The sequence below is a fragment of the Hemibagrus wyckioides genome, linkage group LG20 (assembly GCF_019097595.1).
Source record: "Hemibagrus wyckioides isolate EC202008001 linkage group LG20, SWU_Hwy_1.0, whole genome shotgun sequence".
NCBI classification, from domain to species: domain Eukaryota; kingdom Metazoa; phylum Chordata; class Actinopteri; order Siluriformes; family Bagridae; genus Hemibagrus; species Hemibagrus wyckioides.
This window is the reverse complement of record NC_080729.1, coordinates 1,660,357-1,684,274: the sequence shown is the minus strand read 5'-3', so window position 1 is coordinate 1,684,274 and position 23,918 is coordinate 1,660,357. Positions and strand designations below refer to the sequence as shown.

General features: G+C 41.5%; 1 protein-coding gene across 2 annotated transcripts in view; it reads left to right on the top strand.

Annotated features, from left to right (window-relative positions):
* cdh18a (cadherin 18, type 2a) overlaps nt 1-23,918 on the top strand; it is a 110,957-nt gene that overhangs the window by 84,205 nt on the left and 2,834 nt on the right. For both annotated transcript variants that reach the window (XM_058417857.1, XM_058417856.1), the window contains exons 4-10: nt 351-470; nt 14,362-14,529; nt 14,651-14,838; nt 15,147-15,400; nt 16,277-16,413; nt 19,129-19,250; nt 21,167-21,281. In XM_058417857.1, the coding sequence (XP_058273840.1) occupies nt 351-470; nt 14,362-14,529; nt 14,651-14,838; nt 15,147-15,400; nt 16,277-16,413; nt 19,129-19,250; nt 21,167-21,281 (1,104 nt within the window). The remainder of the gene's footprint in view (nt 1-350; nt 471-14,361; nt 14,530-14,650; nt 14,839-15,146; nt 15,401-16,276; nt 16,414-19,128; nt 19,251-21,166; nt 21,282-23,918) is intronic.

Sequence of the window (23,918 nt, the reverse complement as noted above, 5' to 3'; positions counted from 1 at the left end):
CCAACACAAGTTTTTGAGTTACTTCATGCTCGTGTGTGTGTGGGGTGGGGGTGGGGGTGGGGTGGGGGTTTGAAAAAAAACAATCAGTAATCAAACACCGTTTACATTAAGCCATGCCCACAAAACTCCATAAAAGGGCATAAAAGAGAGCTGAAATGATGTGATGCCTACAGGTCAGGTTCTTGAGAGATCTTCAGGCTTTTTATCTATACAGACTTTCCCAGCTGAAAGGACATGAATGTTGCGTTCATCAGCATGTCCATTAGCCCTTCCACTGTCTTGAGTTATGACAGATTCACTCCAACTCCACCCACGTGCTCTAAAACATGTCTTTCTCTTCTTCCACACAGGAACCTCGGTTCTCCAGATCACTGCCACGGATGCTGACGACCCCACGTATGGCAACAGCGCCAGGATAGTCTACAGCGTCCTGCAGGGCCAGGCATATTTCAGCATTGACCCCAAAACCGGTGAGCAGAACCACAGCATGCGTCCTTCTTCTCCTCCCTAACGGTGCTGTCTATATATAGTCATCACTCCTTCCCTCTGTTATTACGCCTCCTACAGGGAGCCGAGCGGTTCAGTCCTCTCACAAATCACTCGCCTGAGACACAAACCCCAGGGTTCAGGGTTTCAGGTTATTACCCAGGGCTTGGGTAGGAAAAGGAAAAGGAAAAGCTGCCATCGGGATGTTTTAGTTAAGATGCAGACACTAGAAACATTCCTTCATGTAGACTGACTACGACTCTGTGTAGAGGCTGGACCTGTGTTTTTAACCAGCTAGTTATCATTACCATAAACATTTCTAACACTAAAAGAGATTTACATTTTACTCCTTGGTGAAAAAGTAGCTTTATTTATTTATTTATTTATTTATTTATTTATTTTAATTTGTGCTATTGGTGCTAATTAATGAATGAATTAATTAATTTATTTATTTTTACGTGTCTAATATTTAGCTACATCAAACACGCAGCAGTGTAACAAAAGATTCAATAGAAGAAGACGTCTTTATTTTTGCTGCATATACATTACAGCACAGTGAAATTCTTCCTTCACATATCCCTTTAACTTTGGAGGTTGAGGTCAAAGCACAAGTTCAGCCATGATACAGTGCTCCTGGGGTAGAAGAGGGTTAGGGGTCTTGCTCAGGGGTCCAATGGTGGCAGCTTGAACCCTGATCTTCTGATCAACAACCTAGATCCTTAGCCACTTCCGCTACCACTACCCTGCTTTTTACCCCCAATATTTACTTTGTGCAAATTTAAAGCAGGAAAAGTGGAAATGGGGCGGAGCTTTCAGTTACGATTGGATAGCCCACACACTCCTACACAACCCGTTCATCTACCGATGTTACTTTTATTGACACTTTTATTGACAGAGATTTCGAACTGTTCTCAAGCAAATCTCCTTTTCGTACCTCGTATTCCTGTTGCTGCTGTCGCTGGAAAAACATGGGTAAGCGATAAGCGTATGGCGGCGTTTGTCATAAAAGCCATGTTCTGTGTTTTCTCCTGGTGAAAAGTAATCAGCGAGTGAGTCAGTCCACTGCAGCAGACCCTTAAGACCAGAGCATCAGGAAGCCCATTAAACAACCTTCTTATTGCGCCGGTTATTGTGCCAGCCTCTGCAGACTATAATTGACGGCCTCTCTTATTGTGGAGGGCCTTTCAGCCTTGTTCTGTGCTTGGAAAGAAATAAGGAGAGTCTCTGAGTGCTTCCCTCCCTCCCACTAGCAGAATGTCTTTTGTTGCCTTGTCTTTGTGGGCAAAGCATCCCGGTAAATGTCTGTATAGCCTTTTGAGTGCATAAAGTGGACAGATTGTGTGTGTGTGTGTGTGTGTGTGTGTGTGTGAGAAGACAGCAATAGATGATGCGTAGAAGGCAGGAGGGAGAAAGAGATGGATAGCGTCGAGCAAGAGAGAGAGAGAAGGAGCATGGATTATATGTTGAACTGGACTTGAACCTGGCTGTAAAGGTCCATTATATAAAATTCCAGTGATATTTCAGCGAGAATGATATTGCTCTCTGCTGTAAGCCACCAAAAAAACCATTTCAAGCTTTCGCCATAGAAAAAGCTTCAGCGTAAAGGTTATGAGTGAAATTTTTTTTTTTCCCACTGTTTAAGAAGCTTTTCAGGGCGAATCGATATGATGATTCGATGATATGATATGATAGACTTTATAATCAGGCTCGTTTTGTCTAAAAAATCTGTTATATATATATAGTGAAACCTTGAATTACGAGTGACTCAACTTACAAGTTTTCCGAGATACGAGCCGTCACTCGGGTCGATTTTTTGCTTTAAGATACGAGCTGAGATCTGAGTTACGAGCGAGCGAGCTTACCCCACCCGACACTCGGTCGCCCAGCGAGTGGTCAGTTCACGTGGTTATCTCTCCAGGTCGTGCATTGGCACTGTGTAACGACACTTCTTCAATCATTTTCCAAACATTTTGAAAGGGAGGAAGAAGCAACCTCCTTGGACAGGTTTTATTGAAACGCCCTACAAGGGAAATCGAGGAAAGTGTGGAGAAAAAGGCAAAAGTCAGAGAAGAAGATGATTAAGTGAAGTGAAAAAAAAAAATTAATAAAATTAAAAAAGTAGTAATTAAGTTTAGCGATAAAGTGTAGCATAGTGTGTAAGTTAAATTTAGCAATTAATTGTAGCATTAAGTGTGTAGCGAGTAAGTTAAGTTAAGTGATAGAGCACGAAATGAAAAACTCCGCCCCCCTCCTCCGCCAATCTCCTCCCACCTCCGCCAGCATCTTCGTCTGATCTTCAACGTAAATACACTTAATAAAACCAGTTTATTTCTTTACATTCTCTTTTATTATGTATTATTATTGTTTTATACATTATTTGTTATTTATAAAGTACATTTTTCTTATTTAAAAACACGTAACAAAAAAAATTGGTGTGGTTTTTGGGGGGCTGGAACGGATTAATAGCATTTCAATTCATTTTAATGGAGAAATTTGATTTGATATACGAGCAAATTGAGTTACGAGCTCGGACACAGAACCAATTAAAGTCATAAGTCAAAGTATTACTGTATATATATATATATATATATATAAAGCCTATATTACCAAAAGTTTTGGGACGTCTGCCTTTACATCCACATGAATGTAATATGGAGTTGTCCCGCACTTTTACAGCTATAACAGCTTCAACTCTTCTGGGAAGGCTTTCCACAAGGTTTAGGAGTGTGTTTATGGGAATTTTTGACCATTCTTCTTTGGTAGTGCATTTGTGAGGTCAGGCACTGATGTTGGACGAGAAGGTCTGTCTCACAGTCTCCACTCTAATTCATCCTGAAGGTGTTCTATGGGGTTGAGGTCAGGACTCTGTGCAGGCCAGTCAAGTTCCTCCACACCAAACTCACTCATCCATGTCTTTATGGACCTTGCTTTGGTCACTGGTGTACAGTCATGTTGGAACAGGAAGGGGTCATCCCCAAACTGTTCCCACAAAGAGCATGAAATTGTCCAAAATGTCTTGGTATGAAGCTGAAGCATTAAGAGTTCCTTTCACTGGAACTAAGGGGCCGAGCCCAAACCCTGAAAAACAACACCTGAACTCAATGATTTGGAGGGGTGTCCCAAAACTTTTGGCAATATAATGTGAGAAAAGTTCTAACTAGGAAATGATGCAATGAAACTAGCGAATAAATTTCACCAGTTTCACTGGTGGTTGAAGTGGCTAAGGCTCTGGGTTGTTGATCAGAGGATCAGGGTTGAAGAATTATTCAGAATCTTGAGCATCATCCTAGCATGATTTTTCCGTGCAACTTCTTCATCATCAGTCCCAGTGTTTCACTGTGTACATACTTATAAAGCATTATGACACATTTTTCCATCACAGCGCCGGTGCCTGGTGTGTTGGATATCAATCTCCCGAGTCGCTCCAAGCCTTTTCGCTTTGAAAGGAAAATCTTTCATGCTGCATAGAAAGCATTCCTCATGGCTCTCCTGGCCAGCGAGCATATAGATTTCCACCAGATCGATAATCCTCGGCCATCTGAGCTCACTGTACCGCATGTGTTCCAGGCATCAACAGCTTGTTGTAGTGCATATAAATAATTTTCACAATGAGGCGTGTATAGGATTCCGTGCTGTCCGATCCCTCGGAAACCTATTAGCACGTCATGGTAGAGGTGCAGCGTCCTGCAGAGAGATGCAGCAGCTCCCTGGGAGCAAGTAATCCCCTGGAGATGTTCTTCTCCCTGTACTGCGTGTTCCTGCAGGCTTCAGGTAGCACGGACCTGCCGGGTTTAACGATGCTAACAGGTAGAGGTCATGATCAGGGCTGCTGGAGGTTGATGGATCGTGTTTGCGGGGTTAGACACGGCTGAGCTGTGAGTTTTAGGGCTTCAGAAGAAGAGTTGTTTATTATTTTTCATGTTTTTTTTTTGAGCAGCGTGTGAATGGAGGCATCTGTGCGAGGTCGTGTGCTAGCATGTGAGAGTATGCATCATATTCAGGATAAAAATAGAAGGAGGAAAATCAAGTAGAATCGAGTCTCATCCTCTTTTCAGACACATTTATATGTTACTCAGTGATTTATTACAGCAAAACATCTTATGACAAAAAAAACACATTTTGCTTTTTGTGAGAAAGCAGCTTGTTGTGAAGAGAGAACATGACGTAATTAGCAGAAAACATCTCGCTATTACAAAAAGAGATCACGTCCTGACGAGAACACATCCCCTAAATTCCCAGAAAACTTTTTATTACACCTGACATGAACTTATTACAAGAAAAGCTTTATGTAATAAAAATAAAAAAAAGAAAACATCTCATTCCGAGGAGGGACGTCGTTAGTACGAGAAAATGTTACGTTATTACAGAAAAAGCACATCGTTACAACGAGAAGTCCTTAATGCGAATAAAAGCATCTCATTCTTCTGAGAAACAAATTACGTTCGTTATTACGTGAAAAACCTCACGGTACTACAAAAACAAGAAAACACGTCGTTACTATGAGAAAAATATCTTGTTATAGCGAGAACAACAGATCGTTACTACAAGATCTCGTAAATACGATTAAAAACATCTGGTCTTGGTGAGAAAAAACATTCATTATTATGAGAAAATGACTTGTTTTGCTCAGAGAACATGACGTTATAAACAGAAAATATCTCATAGCTTCAAGAAAAGAATTACTATTAGAAACAAAAAAAAGAAAACAATTAAAACATTTCAGGACACCAGAAATGATCTTATTATAATAAAAGGTTCATGTTACTACAACAACAAGAAAACATATCGTTCCCTGGAGAGACATTACTCTCCAGTTACTCTCCTGTTACTATGAGAAAACGTTGTTATTACGCGTCATTACTATGAGATCTCGTTAATGCGAATAAAAGCATCTGATTCCTCCAAGAAGCAAATGTTTATTACTTATTACAAGAAAAACGTCACATAAAAAAAAACAAGAAAACTATAAAACAATATCTTATTATAATGAAAAAAGCACAGTGTTACTACAAAATCTTGTTAATATGATTAACGTCTGGTGTCTGGCTTTTATGAGCAAAAATTTATTACGTGAAAAAATTTGTTTGATTATAACAACAGAAGTCACTTAAAAAAAACGTTTTAATAAAACCAGTGACTTCCTGTACTAGCTGATGCTTTTCTAATATTAGCATAATTTTTTGTAACAACATTAAGTCAGAATAAAGCTAACTTAAAACTAAACTAATGACTGAATCCTTTTTTAATGTGTATGAGCCAACGAGAGCCACTTAATTCCTCCACAACCCCTCCCCTCACAGCCTCTCCATCCCCCATCCCCCATCCCCTGATCTCCCCATCCGTCCATCACCCAATCTCCCCATCCCCTGATCTCCCCATCCGTCCATCCCCTGATCTCCCCATCCACTAATCTCCCCATCCCCTGATCTCCCCATCCCATGATCTACCCATCCCCTAAACCCCATCCACACGTCCCCCGATCTCCCTATCCCCTGATCTCCCGATCTCCCTATCCCCTGATCTCCCGATCTCCCTATCCCCTGATCTCCCGATCTCCCTATCCCCTGATCTCCCCATCCACCCATCCCCCAATCTCCCCATCTCCCTATCCCCTGATCTCCCCATTCACCCATCCCCCGATCTCCCTATCCCCTGATCTCCTCATCCCCTCATCTCCCCAGCTGCCCATCCCCCGATCTCCTCATCCCCTGATCCCCTCATCCCCCTGTTTCCCCATTCCCCGATCCCACTATCCCCCAATCCCCCATCCCCACATTTCTCTATCCCCTGATCCCCCCACCCTCTGATTTCCTGATCCCCCCATTTCCCATCCCCCCAGTTTCTCATCCCCTCATTTTCCCACCAACCACCGACCCCCCCCATCCTCCTATCACCCGTCCACCGATCTCCCCTCCCCTGTTCCCCCCAGCGCTGATGTTGTTAGCTAACTCACCTTGACAGCGTCGCACACGCTGCTGATCCCATCTGAGAGCTTTTCAGAAGCTGTCTGACGCTTGCATGCTCCTCTGCTAAATGCAGCAGAAGTTCTCGCCCTGTTCCGTCTCGCTGTCCAACCTTATTTTCTCTCCTCACTCTCAGCCTGTAGCCAAAACGCCGAGGGACTGTTTAACATGAACATTTTGCTTTTTGCACTCGGTGGCGTGCTGAAATCCTGCGAGCTGGCAGGTGGATCTACTGAGGATGTGTGAGGTGGAACATGTCTGGCGTTCTCTGGGGCTGAACACCAGGTCCTGCTGATTCGCTCTGGCGGACCTTCCGAGTTGTTCAATTCAAAAGTTACATCGGATTTCAGAGGGTTGTTTTAAAAAGATTTTAAAAGCAAGATTATAAGATTATAAGAATAAAAGAAAGATTTTAGATTAGCAAGATTCTATCCTGTATTTTTAGTAGCGTTTCTACTATATGTCCTGAAATTTGTCTCTAACGACTATCGCAGGACTTTACTTTTAGCTTCTTTTTTAGCATTTCTATCATGAATTATAAAGTTCTGTTTCATTATTTTTCTGTTTTTATTTATTTTATTTTATTTTATTTTCTTATTATATGATTAGCATTAAGATGAGCGTTTTATTAGCTGTTCAAAGCTTTTTCAATGATTTTAGCTTTCTAAATCATACATTTCACAATTTCTGGAATTTTCCACAAAAAACAGTTTATAAATATATTTTATATATTATATTATATATATATATATATATATATATATATATATATATATATATATATATATATATATATATATATATAGGTTCTATTATCTGTATAATAATTTTAGAAAGCTTTGGGGTAAATTGTTCCAAAAGTATTTGTAACTAAACTTGTTTTAAAGATCGTAAAATCACATCTTGCGCTTTGTTTTTATCTCTGTCGTTTTTAACTTCTGCTCAGAATGTTACATTCTGGTGATTTCCGTGGTGAAAAGATCTCAATTAACACTAATCTCTTTAGTACACTTCACACTCTGTGTGTGTGTGTGTGTGTACATAAATATATTACACACTCATTGATCTGTATTTATGCTGGGAGAAAAGATTTGTCCCCGAGCGCCGGTTCCTCTCTGCAGCGCCTCATCAGAATTTATGACTCACTCCTTCAATTGATGTTATGGCTGCATTTTAAACACCAGGCCTTCAGAGCGCCAGGTTTCATAGCGTTCAAGGTTATACAGTCAACTGTAAAATAATGAAAAAGGAAAGCTGGCTAACCTTGGCCATGAAGCTCGGGCAGCGTGATATATTAAAGTGATACAGGAGGCAGGCGCTGGCTAAATTGAACATGCTTTATAGCTTTGTCTGAAGAAGCTATTTGTCGCAATCGGATTTCCACGCTTATCTTTTATCGTGCTACTTGCTACTTAGCCAAAAGATCATATTAGAGAAATGGAGTTTGTGTGTTCCACCTCGCTGTAATGCTCTTCTTCAGGAGTTAAAACAGGAGCCAGAAACTTCCTGCAGCTATCGATCAGTGCAACACCGCCGGAGTTTCGGCTGCCTCGCCATGCTAATCAGTTTTAGCTTCAAGGCTTTTGTGGACTTTGGAGCGAATGTTTTCTGTGTGATGAAACTTCATGCTGCGTTTCTTTTACACGCTCTCAGCTTCAGATCCTAACAAGTTTCCAGCTCAGCTAATATGGCTCCAAGCTATGCTAGCAGCTCCTCTTATAGTTAATTTGTTGCTAACAAACATACAGTGCTCTATTTGATCAAACTTTATTTAAAAAAAACCTTAAGCACTAAGAGACTTGCTTCTATTTAGCATTTTAAATTAACATTTTTAACAAAAACAAAAATCATCTCCAAATAATAGGTGATAGCTTTCAGAAATAACATTCTTAAAAGTCTATTACAAGTTTCAACTTGTATCAACATAGCGAAGTACGCTAACTGCAAAAGAAATACTCCTGATGTCGTAGCATATAAATCTGTGTGTACTAGATGACAAGAACAGCGTTAGCTCAGGTTTAATCCGAGTTTAATCCAGCACTGAGGCTCAAGCTGCTGGTTTTTATGGATTATTTTAAGTTGTGATTGTAGAAACGGTTCAGATTCTCTGTAGTCTGTTGAATTTTACTGCGCAGTGTTTCATCCTGACAGATATCGACTTAACCGTGCTGAATAAATAAAGACCAGGTGATTTGGACGAAATCCATTCAGGACTAGCGTTAAATAAATGCAGCAGTTTCTTACGTGTCCTGGATGAGTAGAGGGAGCTAAAAACGGTATAAAGTGCTCTTTTAAATCAATACGTAGTTACCTCTTTAAATAAAGAGACACTATTCTACATATATGACTTTAATAAAACGTTACTCTTCAAATAAAACCTTTCCCATATTTAGCTTGAGTTGATTTTCAAGTAAAAAATGGTCCAAGTTTTTTTCCTAACGCTGTAGTTACAGTAATGTAAACATAATGAATTTTTTTACTAGACTCTATTGCATTTCACAATACCGCTCTTACCCCCGGGTTCTCATCACTTTTAACACCCCCAGGTAGAGGAACAGCTCACACCTCTAATGTAGAAGCGGGGTTATGAAGCATGGATCATTATTGGGGTTATGGAACTCTGCTCTGAAGCTTTTACAGAGTTAAATCTGGGAAACGGGTTAGGGTTACGGTTAGCTGTGGTTAGTTGTTCAGCAGCAGACACCTAATCATAAACTCAACAACATGTGAAAACCTGAGATAGATAGATAGATAGATAGATAGATAGATAGATAGATAGATAGATAGATAGATAGATAGATAGATAGATACACTATATTGCCAAAAGTATTCGCTCACCTGCCTTGACTCGCATATGAACTTAAGTGACATCCCATTCCTAATCCATAGGGTTCAATATGACATTGGTCCACCCTTTGCAGCTATAACAGCTTCAACTCTTCTGGGAAGGCTGTCCACAAGGTTTAGGAGTGTGTTTATGGAAATTTTTGACCATTCTTCCAGAAGCGCATTTGTGAGGTCACACACTGATGTTGGACGAGAAGGCCTGGCTCTCAGTCTCCGCTCTAATTCATCCCAAAGGTGTTCTATCGGGTTGAGGTCAGGACTCTGTGCAGGTCAGTCAAGTTCCTCCACACCAGACTCTGTCATCCATGTCTTTATGGACCTTGCTTTGGTCACTGGTGCACAGTCATGTTGGAAGAGGAAGGGGCCAGCTCCAAACTGTTCCCACAAAGTTGGGAACATGGAATTGTCCAAAATGTCTTGGTATGCTGAAGCATTCAGAGTTCCTTTCACTGGAACTAAGGGGCCGAGCCCAGCTCCTGAAAAACAACCCCACACCATAATCCCCCCTCCACCAAACTTTACACTTGGCACAATGCAGTCAGACAAGTACCGTTCTCCTGGCAACCGCCAAACCCAGACTCGTCCATCAGATTGCCAGATGGAGAAGCGCGATTCGTCACTCCAGAGAACGCGTCTCCACTGCTCTAGAGTCCAGTGGCGGCGTGCTTTACACCACTGCATCCGACGCTTTGCATTGCACTTGGTGATGTATGGCTTGGATGCAGCTGCTCGGCCATGGAAACCCATTCCATGAAGCTCTCTGCGCACTGTTCTTGAGCTAATCTGAAGGCCACATGAAGTTTGGAGGTCTGTAGCGATTGACTCTGCAGAAAGTTGGCGACCTCTTCGCACTATGCGCCTCAGCATCCGCTGACCCCGCTCCGTCAGTTTACGTGGCCTACCACTTCGTGGCTGAGTTGCTGTCGTTCCCAAACACTTCCACGTTCTTATAATACAGCTGACAGTTGACTGTGGAATATTTAGGAGCGAGGAATTTCACGACTGGATTTGTTGCACAGGTGGCATCCTATCACAGTTCCACGCTGGAATTCACTGAGCTCCTGAGAGCGACCCATTCTTTCACAAATGTTTGTAAAAACAGTCTGCATGCCTAGGTGCTTGATTTTATACACCTGTGGCCATGGAAGTGATTGGAACACCTGATTCTGATTATTTGGATGGGTGAGCGAATACTTTTGGCAATATAGTGTAGATAGATAGATAGAAAAACAGACTCATTGCCAGACAGACAGACAGACAGACAGATAGATAGATAGATAGATAGATAGATAGATAGATAGATAGATAGATAGATAGATAGATAGATAGATAGATAGATAGAGAGTCAGACAGGTAGAAAAACAAAATCATGGCCAGAGACAGACAGACAGACAGACAGACTGACAGATAGATAGATAGATAGATAGATAGATAGATAGATAGATAGATAGATAGATAGATAGATAGATAGATAGATAGATAGAAAAACAGACTCATGGCCAGACAGACAAACAGACAGACAGACAGACAGATAGATAGATAGATAGATAGATAGATAGATAGATAGATAGATAGATAGATAGATAGATAGATAGATAGATAGAGAGTCAGACAGGTAGTAAAACAAACTCACGGCTAGACAGACAGACAGACAGACAGACAGACAGACAGACAGACAGATAGATAGATAGATAGATAGATAGATAGATAGATAGATAGATAGATAGATAGATAGATAGATAGATAGACAGACAGATAGATAGATAGATAGATAGATAGATAGATAGATAGATAGATAGATAGATAGATAGAGAGTCAGACAGGTAGTAAAACAAACTCACGGCTAGACAGACAGACAGACAGACAGACAGACAGATAGATAGATAGATAGATAGATAGATAGATAGATAGATAGATAGATAGATAGATAGATAGATAGATAGATAGATAGATAGATAGATAGAGAACACAGAACATCACGGCCATAGCAAGGAGAAAATATATGTCATGCTGAAAAATTAGTGGAAGTCAGATATCAGCGAATGAATGAGTGGCTGGTTGACTAGGCGACAAACTTAAAAAATAAAAAAAATATGATAAAGTTGTGAAAGATAACCTGTTCACGTGCAGGACCACAGACCTGAAGCTTTGTCTTCACTGATGAAAGAGAAAGTGCGAGCCGTTATTTAAAGCGGCCGCTTGCTGGGTTTTTCCAATCAGGTTGTTGATACGCAAAAATGTTGGAGGGTTTATTAAAGTAGAGTGTGAAACTTCAGATTATAAAGAGCCAGGATTTAGCATTCACACTGGGGAAAGTGTGAGCAGTGTGGAACCTCTAACTAGAGAACCTAGGATTCCCTTTACACAGAGTTTACTAGGACCCAGGGGAAATATTTCACGTGTGAAAAGCTCTTTTATGTATTTCATGCTCTGGGTAGAATCAATAAATCTCACACAGGTTCAAAAAATTCTCTTCTTGTGTTGTGTATTTTCAGGTGAAGTCCAGTCATTATTAGCTACATGGCTAAAGCACTACTAGCATATTTTAATTACTCATCAGAGTGAAGCATTAACATTATGATTTTTTTTTATTAGACGTATAGAACATATTTTACACAGTTTATCACTCTCTGCTGAACCAGATGACGATCCATGTGTTTTATGTCGAACCCAAGGGAAGCATTCATATCCCTCTTTGTTAAAAATGGCTCTGTTCATGACTTGGCTATAAACTCTATTGATAGCGGAGTCATGAACATTTAGCCAGAATGACTTATAAAATGACTTTGTGTCTCTCTCTGGACTCATAGGCCTCAAGGACTTCGGTGAACTTTTTCACTACTACAGAAAGTCGCATAGGACGCATACTTTTACTAACTCTTGCATTAATTTTTTTATATTTTTTTGCTACACAATTTGAGAAACGCACATTAACATGCCGCACCATGAAATAGAGCTAATTATGCATTTCCGTAGGTCACACTGTATCTACATATCAAAGGCTGCACATTGGCATTTATCTCAATGTCAGCTTCTAATGAGCAACCTGAGATCCTGAGGTATATAATAAGCGCAGGCGCTAATAATTAGTTCACGCTCTGTCAAAAAAAAGACAGATTTTACTGCTAAATCTTGCTCACAGCAAAGTGTCAGACTGGGGTTTGCTTCTCATTTCCAACCGTATTTGCACGATGGTCTACAGGAGTGTTGATTCCTCAGGGTTTGTACAGATGCACTGCGCTAAACCGAGCTGTTTTTCTCTGCAGCCAGACTCCATTCCATCGGGAAAGTATGCGCTGGTGTTTATGAAGCCGGGAGAACCTGTTGGCCTGTGTGTTAGTCAGTAATTGGGCATGACAGAGTGTGTGTGCGTGTGTGTGTGTGTGTGTCTTTAAGAGACGTGAATTCGCTGAGGGGTCACAAACTTTTTGCCAGGTTTCAGCTCTTGTGCTGTTACTTAATTAGGAAGTGAAGCTCTGACTCAAATGTCACAGTCCAATTAATCTTTTGTTCCCTGCTAATAGAAATGAACACTCTGGTGATGCTGCGTGATGGTTTGTGTGTGTGTGTCTGTGTGTGGGTGTGTGTGTGTGTGTTTAATGCAGTACTTTAAAAACCGTGCGGGCCCCAAGTCTGCACAGATTGTTAAAGTTTCAGTATTAGAACTGACTTAAAACTACAGATTAGTAGCAGGTTTAGAATTAAAGCACAACATCGATTCGAGTTAAGAGCTGTCGCTGAGGTTCACTGTAATGTTTGTCACTTATAACAATAATAAATAATGTGAAAGGCAAGTATTTAAAACATAAATATGAAATAAATAATCACATGGATCATCAACACATCTGCAAAAGAATGTTTGACCAATCACAACTACTCCCACAAGAATTTTGACCTATCCTGAAAAATACAACAGAAGGTTTGACCAAACTCAACTACTCCCAAAGAAAGTTTGATCAAACCTAACTACCCCTACAGAAATTTGGACCAATCCCAACAACTCCTAAAGAAAGTTTAGCCAATCCCTATTACTTCCACAAGAAATTTGACCAATACTAAAATACTGAAATTTGACTGCTGAACATGTATAAAATCCTGAACTAATGCCACAGAATGTTTGACCAATCACAACTACCCCTACAGCAATTTGGACCAATCCTAACAACTCCTAAAGAACATTTAACTAATCCCTATTACTCCCACAGAATGTTTGACCAATCAGAACTACTCCCACAAGAAATCTGACCAATCCTGACTTATCCCAAAGAAGATTTATCCAATCCTGAACAATACCCACAGAAGGTTCGACCAATCCCGGCTACTCCAGCAGAACTATTGATCAATCCCAACTAACCCTACAGAAATTTGGACCAATCCCAACAACTTCTAAAGAACATTTAACTAATCCCTATTACTCCCAAAGAACATTTGACCAATCACAATTAGTCCCACAAGAAATCTGACCAATCCTGAATAATCACACAGAAGATCTATTTAATCATGAAAAACTCATATAGAAGTTTTGACCAATCCTGTCTACTCCCATGGAACCTTTTATCAATCCCAACTAACCCTACAGAAATTTCGACCATAACTATTACTTCCACCGATCTGTTTGATCTATCCTGACTAATCCCACAGAAGTTTTGTCCAGTCCTGACTTCTTCCACAAAACATTTGGTTAATCCCAACTTCCTGGACAGAAATGCTGACCAATCCCACCTAAGAAAGTTTAAGCAATCTTCTTACAGATCATTTGGCCAATCTGGTGCATTCTCACAGAACATTTGATATATCAACCCCAGATATTCCAGCAGAAACTTTAATCCTGTCTGCTTTCACAGAAGATTTGACCGATCTTGGTCAATCCCACTACTACCACAGAGCTTTTGAACAATCCTGACTAACCCTAAACTAAACCAACTAAACTAAAGCTGAACCATCTCCCATCACATATATTTTGTATATTTGTCATCAGATTTAGATGGTTCCCACATCTTGACCTGTCACAATTTTGTGCACCGTTCTGACCGTCCCATAATCAAACGCTGTTTCTTGGTTGTAGGTGTCATTAGGACAGCACTGGCCAACATGGACAGAGAAACCAGAGAAATGTACTCCATCATCATTCAAGCCAAAGACATGGCCGGTTCAGTGGGGGGTCTTTCAGGGTCCACCACCGTCAACATCACGCTCACGGACGTCAACGACAATCCACCCAGGTTTCCTCAAAGTGTGTGACACTTTTTTTTAAGCCAGTCAGTGCTGCTCATGTAGAGAAGTTAATGTAATGCAGTCATAATTTAAAGCAAGTACAAAGTTCTGTTTCATCAAACACCTGTTATCTGCTCCAGAAAACTACCAGCTGTATGTCCCCGAGTCTGCTCAGGTTGGGAAAGCTGTGGGAAAAATCAAAGCCAACGATGAAGACCTCGGAATCAATGCAGAGATGGAGTACAAGATCACCAACGAGGACGGGGCGGCCATGTTCTCCATCTCTACCGACAGCGACATGAGAGAGGGGGTCATCTCTCTGAGAAAGGTCTGAAGATCTTAATCAATACTGAAAAGTCATTAATTCACATTAAAATATAAAATGTTGGATTCTGGAGTCTGATTGGTCCGAAGGTGGTGACAGTAGTGAAGCTTCAAATCAGAGGTTTGCATTCATTAGCTCCTTCTATCATGTTATCATTTCTTTGGTAACAGCTCATTCACAGGGACAAAAAATATGTGTGTTGATATGTGTTGATACGGTGAACATTTCAGGAGGAATAAAACACTGCTCAGGATGTGCTGTTAGAGGAAAGTAATGAACTCCAGTAATCTTCTGTATTTATCTCCGTACAGAATCTGGACTACGAGACCAAAAAGGCTTACTCTTTAAGCATCGAGGGAGCCAATACTCACCTGGACCCACGTTTCTCGCACCTCGGCCCCTTCAAGGACACCACCACACTGAAGATAATCATTGGGGATGTAGACGAAGCGCCGATTTTTCCTATGGATTATTACATCATGGATGTGTACGAGAACATGCCGGTCGGAACAGACGTCGGCATTGTGACGGCTCAAGACCCTGACAACGCCAGGGGAAAAATCAGGTGACTTCCTGAGAGAACAAATTAAGAAAATCGTCCGCTGTGACGCGTGACGTCCACGTCTGTGGGATTCTTTTTACGTAATTTAGATGGTGACAGGTGACACTGTGATGTCGATGTTGTGATGTTGTCACTTCCACTTCCTCTGTGTTTTGTCAAATGTTTAGAGCAGAGCATATCAAGCATGCAGCTCCGTGCACTGTTTAGTATTTTCCCCATGTGTCCAAATTGCTAGCTAATTAGCGAGGCCCCTTGTGAGCCGAATCAGGCTCCGCTGTCAAGCTTAAGCGGTCGTACTCTGTGAAGTATCGCATGGGGAATGAGCTTTACCTGAATCTGGAGTAAACACAAAGAGAAGGAGGAAAACACTTGACCAGAAATATATAAGAGAGGATGGGAGATTAGCTTCCTAACGTTTAGCATGATAACAACACAATAAGTAATGTAATGGTTTTATTTGTCTCAGTGTAACTGCTTTAGCTACGCTGCGGTGTGATGAAGCGGAGTTAACGGTACCGCCCTCATCGTTGATTACTTTCCTTACACTTTACTTTTAACTTTTCAATACCTTGAAGTATTTTTAGCAAGATGCTAAATGCCCTGACTTGCAGTTTTTGGTAGTTTTGAACACACTTCTTTTCCCATGGGAGCTCTGGAACTGGACCTGCTGGATATTCACGTGGGAATCGACTCCCGAGCGTGAGGCGGATTCAGCGCATTAGCTCCGCTCGCTTATTCAGCACAGCTCATTTAAATACTTAAATATTCTGCAATCTCAGCAACTTTACTAACACTTAATGAGATATCATTATGTTTACTCAGAAAAGCACAGATGAATTAGCCACGCATCTTCATATAACGCGGAGTTCTGATCCGCAGGTACTCCATCAACGAGAGTGCAGACGGCAAGACACTTTTCAGCATCGATGAGAACAGCGGGCTCATTAAAACCACGACGAGTCTGGATCGAGAGGGCGTGGCTTGGCACAACATCACTGTCAGTGCTGCAGAGGTTGGTAAGTAATGACACTGCTGGTCCATTATCTCCACAAAGCCACTAAAGTGTGACTTTAAGACCACATTTGGGAACACGGGCGTGTGTGAGTGAAGAAAAAGAACTTCATTAGTGGGCGTGCATTTAATTCTGTATTTGGAAACGTAGCCATTTCTGAGAGAAACAAGAGCTAATTTGAGAAATCATGCTATTAATACCATATACTGGCATGTCTTTGAATGAAGTGTGACGTTCCTATATGGAAGCAGGAAGAAGGAAGTCACTAGCATTTATTCAAATTCGGCCCGCTTTGCTGTTTGATTCACTGTTAGCATTAACCACCTTGAGAACGTCAGTTAACAGGATTTTTTAAAATCTTTTATTAACCATTAGCTCAGCTAAATAACATTATCTAACATTCACAAGGTAACTATCATGAGCTAACATAAATACAGGATTTTTTGTTCATGATATACACTATAAATGCAAACTTAGCAAACTGCAAGTGTTGACTAGCTAGCTAATATGTGTTAATGTTTGGTAGCTATTTAAAAACTTCTAACCCAGGAATTCTGACCAGATTTTTAGAATAACATTAATAAATGTTCATAATTGTTGATGCTAGTGTTACCCATTTGCCAGCTAGGCCTGTATAACGTATATTAGCCAGCATACATTAGCCAGCTAGGCCTGTATAACGTATATTAGCCAGCGTACATTAGCCAGCTAGGTAAACAATTACATTTGCCAGCTCTAATTAGCTAATCTGACAAAATATTTGAGTGAATATTTTATATTTTCTTTATTTTTTTAATTAATTAATTTTAATACATTTCTTTACTTTTGTATTATTATTTGTTATTATTTTTAAAAAATAACTAGCTAACATGAGCTAACTGCTTCTTGAGGTAATTGCCAGCATTAGCTGGATAGATAGATAGCTAATTGCTATAATTCACTGTTAGCATGTCTAGATGATTAAAGGAATCTACTGTGACAGAATACTTTGCTCAGACAGGCCCATATACAGTAAGCCACACCCCTCAATACACCTCAAAGACACGCCCACAAAGGCCAGCACTCATTACTATGGACAGTATCTGTAGCAAACTCTCTGTACGTTTTTTCCCTTTAATATTAAGAACTCATCACTTACATCCTCAACTTCTCAAAAGTCTCTCGAACCTAGCAACAGTATCCAAGTGGGCGGAGCTTAGCTTAGCAAAGAGTCTTATCAGCGAATATTATCAGGGTTTTGTTCAGGCACATTCGTCTGCCAGTGCCGGGAGCTGCAGGGAAGCTGTAACTGTTATTGACCGGAGCAGATTACTCACTGGGGGAGTGGTGCATTGTGGGATTGATGCTGTTGCCATAGGTAATGTGATGCCATGATGAAAGTGGATGGGTTGATTGATTTCTTTTCATTCTTTCTTTCACCAGCTCTTATCTTCTTTCATTCCTTTTCTCTGAGTGGTACGTCACCTGATCAGATCGATCGAGTCATTGTCTGATTCGAACCACCAATAATATCGATTTTTTTTTTCCCCGCTGCTTTTCAGCATCTGGCAGCGTTTCAGTGCCATCAGTTATCCCCTTGTGCAGATAGACAGCTAAAAATGCGAAAATAATCTTAGCAGCCTTGCTGAAATATTCATGTGATTTACATTCGCACAGCCGCCGCCGCTGTACGCGAGTCTGCGCTTCTCCTCACGGCTCTGTTTGTTTGCACTCGGCTGATTTTGTAAAGAAAGCTCCGGAGAGTTTAAAATAGGTCCTGCAGGATAAGATAGACAGACTGAGCTGGAGTGGAACTGATGAACTGTGATCTCCGTCTGAAATCCATTCCTTTAAACACCGACATCATCATCATCATCATATGTGCTAAATAAATCCAGACTCAGTTCCCGCTACACAACAAGCTGTCAGGTTTTGACAAAAATCATCCTGACAGAGATCTGAGGAGTTTTTAGAAGCGTTCGGAATTTAGCCCTATTGAGACAGGATTAGTTCAGGTGTGAAGGTGCGCTAATGTCATTATTATGCTGCAAAATATCTTGAAAATGGTTAAATGTATCTCCTATTTCTCATTATGAGATTATTCTAAATCAAACAGCAGATCAGTCAGCCTGCTTTTGATGTTTTCAGCTCATTCTGTTGGCAGAAATTTTTAGTTTCTTTCTAAATGAAAATGCTTAAAAGTAGAAAACGAATCTATCTGCCAAAAAATAAGACAAGCTAGAAACAAGCCTAGCTCATTGAGCTAAAATGCTAAAGTAACCAGCTTGCCAACTTAAGATAGCTGCTAATGCTAACTAGCTGACAGGAGCTAACTACTAATGTTCGACAGACCACTAGATAATCTGACAGGAATTTTGTAAGCTTTTATTTGTATACTGATGGATTTAAAGGGTAAATGCTAGCATTTAGGATCAGTCAGCTTGCTAGCATAATGATTTAACTAAAAATATTAGCCAGTTAGTGATCTTTAAGCTAGCCAGTATCATGAGCTAACTTGACAGGATTTGTGAGAATTTTTAAATTATATTTCTAGATGTTTAAATCTTTCTGGTGAGTGTTAGCTAGCTGTCATAAGCTAACTGCTATTTAGCTGAAATACTGACAAACGGATCATCTGACCAATCAGCTCTGAGAATTCAGCATGATCAAAACGATCATGAAAAATAAGATTTCTCTCACTGTGTGTGTGTGGGTGTGTGTGTGTGTGTGTTTGTTTCAGACAATCCCAGGTTGGTGAGCTCTGTCCCTGTTACAGTCCAAGTCCTGGACATAAACGACAACACGCCATACGTCCAGAGCGACAGTGACATCATCGTGTGTGAGAGTACCAAAGCAGGCCAGGTCGGTTTATCACTCCTGAAATTTCTTTCTTCCTTTTCTTTTCACTCGACTCTCCAATACTCTTTCTCCTTGTCACACTTTCATCCTTCATCTATTCTCTGAGTGTCTAAATCTCTCTCTCTCTCTCTCTCCCTCTCTCTTTCACTCTCTCTCTCTCTCTCTCTCGCTCATCTCACCCTGTCACGCTCTCGTATTTCTCTTCACACTCTTTTTTTTCTGCTCCCATCTCTTTAAACTGCTCAAAACCACTCTATACCTCATCTGTCTTTAATTCTGCTTCTCTGTGTGAACTTATAAACACACACACACACACACACAGTGTCCCTTTATATGTCTGACACCATCAGGCTTGGATTTATCTGTGGCTCTGCAGACTTCCGAAGCCTATTGAACCCATAAATAATTCAGCGTATCCGGTGTTCAGGAGCCGATATGGTCCACACCGAGGCTCGGGAAATGCTAATCATCACACTTTGCGATTCAGGACCGTGTGCAGCTGAGCAGAGACGGTCAGCTCTGCATCACTGCCGTGCTCCTGACTATCGGACCATCAGATCATTTTTTCCTATTGAATGATGATCACAAAACAGGAGCATGAGCTGAACCGAGGTCCGGTGTGTAGGACACTTTATGACCGAGCTGCTTTTTATTCGGACAAACTCATTCCTCATTCATGAGGATAATCAATGGTCAAAGACGAAATAAAACGCTCAGGGTCACCCTGTTACAGGAAATTAATCGACAGTGTGGTGATGTGATGTGGCGTGAGGTAGTTACCACTGCAGTGTCATTAAGTCAACATACACATTCTTTATATCTGTTTATAAAGTGGAGCAAACACTGTACACGTGAATGAGCTGTTGCTATGGAAACGATAACTTGTTATAACAAGCTCATGAATATTCATATAAACCTGTGATGTGCAGCTGTGCTACAGTCAGAGCTGCTCTGCTACAGAACACCATCTGACCAATCAGAGTCCAGAACAGCGTCCAACAGCAATGTGATCTAATGTTCATGATTAGTTTTAAAAATGTTATCAATTAAAAACAGTTATGATATTTACCTTATTTATGGTTTTACAGCCTGTAGTAGAAATGTTTATCTTTGAGATCGTTTTTAGAAGAACTGCAAAAGTCTTTTGAATAAAGCTTGTTTTAATTGGCCCCTCTCCATAGCAGTAACACAAACTTAAACAAAAACAAGGCGTATTAAAAAACCCTGAAAACGCCTCCGACAATGTAGACAAAATATCTCCGGTTGTTACCGGATTGTTGATATGCTACAAATCCAGTGGATGTTGTTTCCTCTGTGTATAACATCTACGACGTACACTGAGGTTCACCTCCAAATGTAAAAGCTGTCAGAATTTTCTTTTCAATACATTTCAGTCTATTTTGGCTGCGTGCCAAGCGCGACGTACTACATGACAAGAGAAACAAAACCAGAGCGCTGTGTCTCTTGAAGCGGTGACAGCAGCGAGTAACGAGCGAGAGAAGATGCCGTCACAACCTGGAGCCCTTATTAGAAGCAGGAAGCGAAAGTCAGTGTGTGATTGAGTCGGTGCGAACACGTCTCATCCTTCCAGCTCGTGGCAGACGAAGCTCTCCCCACGCCCACAGGTGAACTGCAATAATTGGTCCGTCTCAGGCATGACCTGCGTCAGGAAGCCAATTAGGTTAACAAGCTGACAAAACATCATGGCATGCATCTGCTTCCTGCGATCCGGGTGCCACGCTGCGCCGAGCGAGCTTTAATCCGAGCAGAAGGAAGCCGAGGGAAGCTGAGTGAGCATGAAGAGATTGCTGGATTAGATGGAGAAGAAAGAGACAGGGCATGCCTTCAGTCTCTGCAATTACATGGATGTGTGTTTGAGGGTTATTTCAGTCGTTTGCTTCTGCTCTGTGTCTCCGCAGGTCATCCAGACCATCAGGGCTACGGACAGGGACAACTTCGCCAATGGACGCTTTTCCTTCGCCCTGCCAGCGAACGGTCCAACCAACCCAAACTTCACCGTCAAGGATAATGAAGGTACGAAACCCAGAAATCTCAGAGTTCACTGCGCAGAGCTGTGGTCAGTCTACTCATTCTCTAAGAGGTTCAAAGGTTGTGCAGGGTCAATACCAAGAACTTCCCTTCCCATTATGTTAATTCCTAACCACCAGCCAGTTCTGCTCTATCATACAAACGTCCCTAATCAGGCAAGGTGACGGCTCCCAGACATTTAAATCCATCTAGCCCTTGTATCTCCCTCAGGGCAAAGTGCCGTCTGCCCTTTTCCACATTCATGAGCTCACAGATAGCTGTGATTGGCTAGTGTGTCTTTGATTGACAGGGCAGTGAGAGTATGTCATGCCACACATCCAGAGAGCAATAATGCACCATTTGTTCCAAACCATGATGGCTTGTGATCTCCTGGCTGTAGGAGGAACGTTTTTTGTTACACCACATGAAGAAATGCACATTGGGCTATCTGATAACGCTTGCAGTTTGTTTAATAGTGCTTAGTGCTATGCGCTTTTGCAGCAAACCATCAATTACCATAAATTTTTGGGGTAGACCCATAAAGAGCTACAAAAACTCCTTTCACTGGGAAGATCAGTGGGTGAAACCTAGTGTTTACATTCAAATGTTATATTTTTCCTCAGTATGAGACAGCAGTCTGTCTCAAAGCACCCTGCCTTTACATTCACACCTTGGTCCAGTTTAGCTTAGCTTTGACCAGCTACTGGAATGTAGCAGAAAGAGACTAGAGAACCTGGAGGAAACCCACATGGAAACAGGTAGAAGATATGAAGAAGAACTCTGCTGAGACTACAATCCCAGTTCAAACCCGGGACCTATACCCACTGTGCTAATGTGACATTCCTTATAGGACATTGTTTACTATCTAAAACTGAAACATCAGAACACGTAGACGTGTATTAGTGAAGAAGAAAGAATGTGAGATTCTCTCACCTCATCAGATGAGATCCAGAGCAGCCTCCATGCTCTATCCTCACTAATGAAATTCACCTCGTGAGTGCCGAATCCCACGTTTGCTCTGAGTAAAGCACGAGCGCCTCAAGACAAACATATTTAACATTGTGTGTTGTCACATAGATCTTCGCTCGTTCCCTCATCAAACCACGCTCTTCTCATATCAAGAGGCCAGTGGTGGTGTTGCCCTGGAAACCGGCTCCCTGATGGTGTTGCTGTGTTTTTTGGAGATGGTCAGGCTAAAATGATTCATGTGCAGAAAGCAGACTGCTCCTTTAGAGGTTTGAGAGAAAGAGGGAACGAGGGAATAGTGGTGGAGGAGGCCTGAAGAGGGCTGTGAGGGTTTAACGAAGCAATCAGGGAGATAAGAAACAGACGCTGAGAGACTCGGAGAGCTCAGAGTGCTGCTGTCGGAGATTTTAGAGCTTTACTCTGGTTTGTTTCGGCATTTCTGTTTCTCCAGCTGCAACTAAGTAATGTCCACATGGAAAAAAATATCACAGGTGGTCCTGTACATCTGTGAGTGTCAGTGTAGGAGGTGTGGCCTCTGTGTCAATCATAGTAAAAGAATGTCCAATACATCTGTAAATCAGTGTTGAGGAGGTGTGGCTTATCCATCTGTAAATCTGTGTTAAGGAGGTGTGGCTTATCCAAAAAAATCAGTGTTAAAGAGGTGTGGCTTATCCATCTGTAAATCAGTGTTAAGGAGGTGTGGCTTATCCAGTAAATCAGTGTTAAGGAGGTGTGGCTTATCCAGTAAATCAGTGTTAAGGAGGTGTGGCTTATCCAGTAAATCAGTGTTAAGGAGGTGTGGCTTATCCAGTAAATCAGTGTTAAAGAGGTGTGGCTAGTCCAGTAAATCAGTGTTAAGGAGGTGTGGCTAGTCCAGTAAATCAGTGTTAAGGAGGTGTGGCCTGAACTCTACATGTGATGTTGAAGAGGTTTTTCTTCTCATTCAAAGGGCTTCATGGGTTTCACTTGAACAGGGTCATGTGACCAGATGCTCCCAGTGCCAGGCATGAGCAGCAGTGAAACAAATTAGATTGCAGTTCCCTCAGGAAGAATTAATCACTCTTCTGATTTGGAGAAAATGGTGGCTGTTTAAATTGGCTTAACTCTGAATTGAAATGAGGAAGCCTAATTCACTGATACTGAAAAAAACACAAAGGCCACACCCCCTTTACTGAAACCGGCCTGTCATTCTACAAAACCTACAACCTGTATCTGTCAGTCTTAGTGAAGGAAGTGTGGCCTCTGTGGCTGTCAGTCTTAGTGAAAGAGGCATGGCCTGTGTGCCTGTCAGTCTTAGTGAAAGAGGCGTGGCCTGTGTGCCTCTCAGTCTTAGTGAAAGAGGCGTGGCCTGTGTGCCTCTCAGTCTTAGTGAAAGAGGCGTGGCCTGTGTGCCTGTCAGTTTTAGTGAAAGAGGCATGGCCTGTGTGCCTGTCAGTTTTAGTGAAAGAGGCGTGGCCTGTGTGTCTGTCAGTGTTAGTGTCAGTTAGTGTCAGAGGCGTAGCTTGTGTGCCTGTCAGTCTTAGTGTAGGAGGCGTGGCCTGTGTGTCTGTCAGTGTTAGTGTCAGTTAGTGTCAGAGGCGTAGCTTGTGTGCCTGTCAGTCTTAGTGTAGGAGGCGTGGCCTGTGTGTCTGTCAGTGTTAGTGTCAGTTAGTGTCAGAGGCGTAGCTTGTGTGCCTG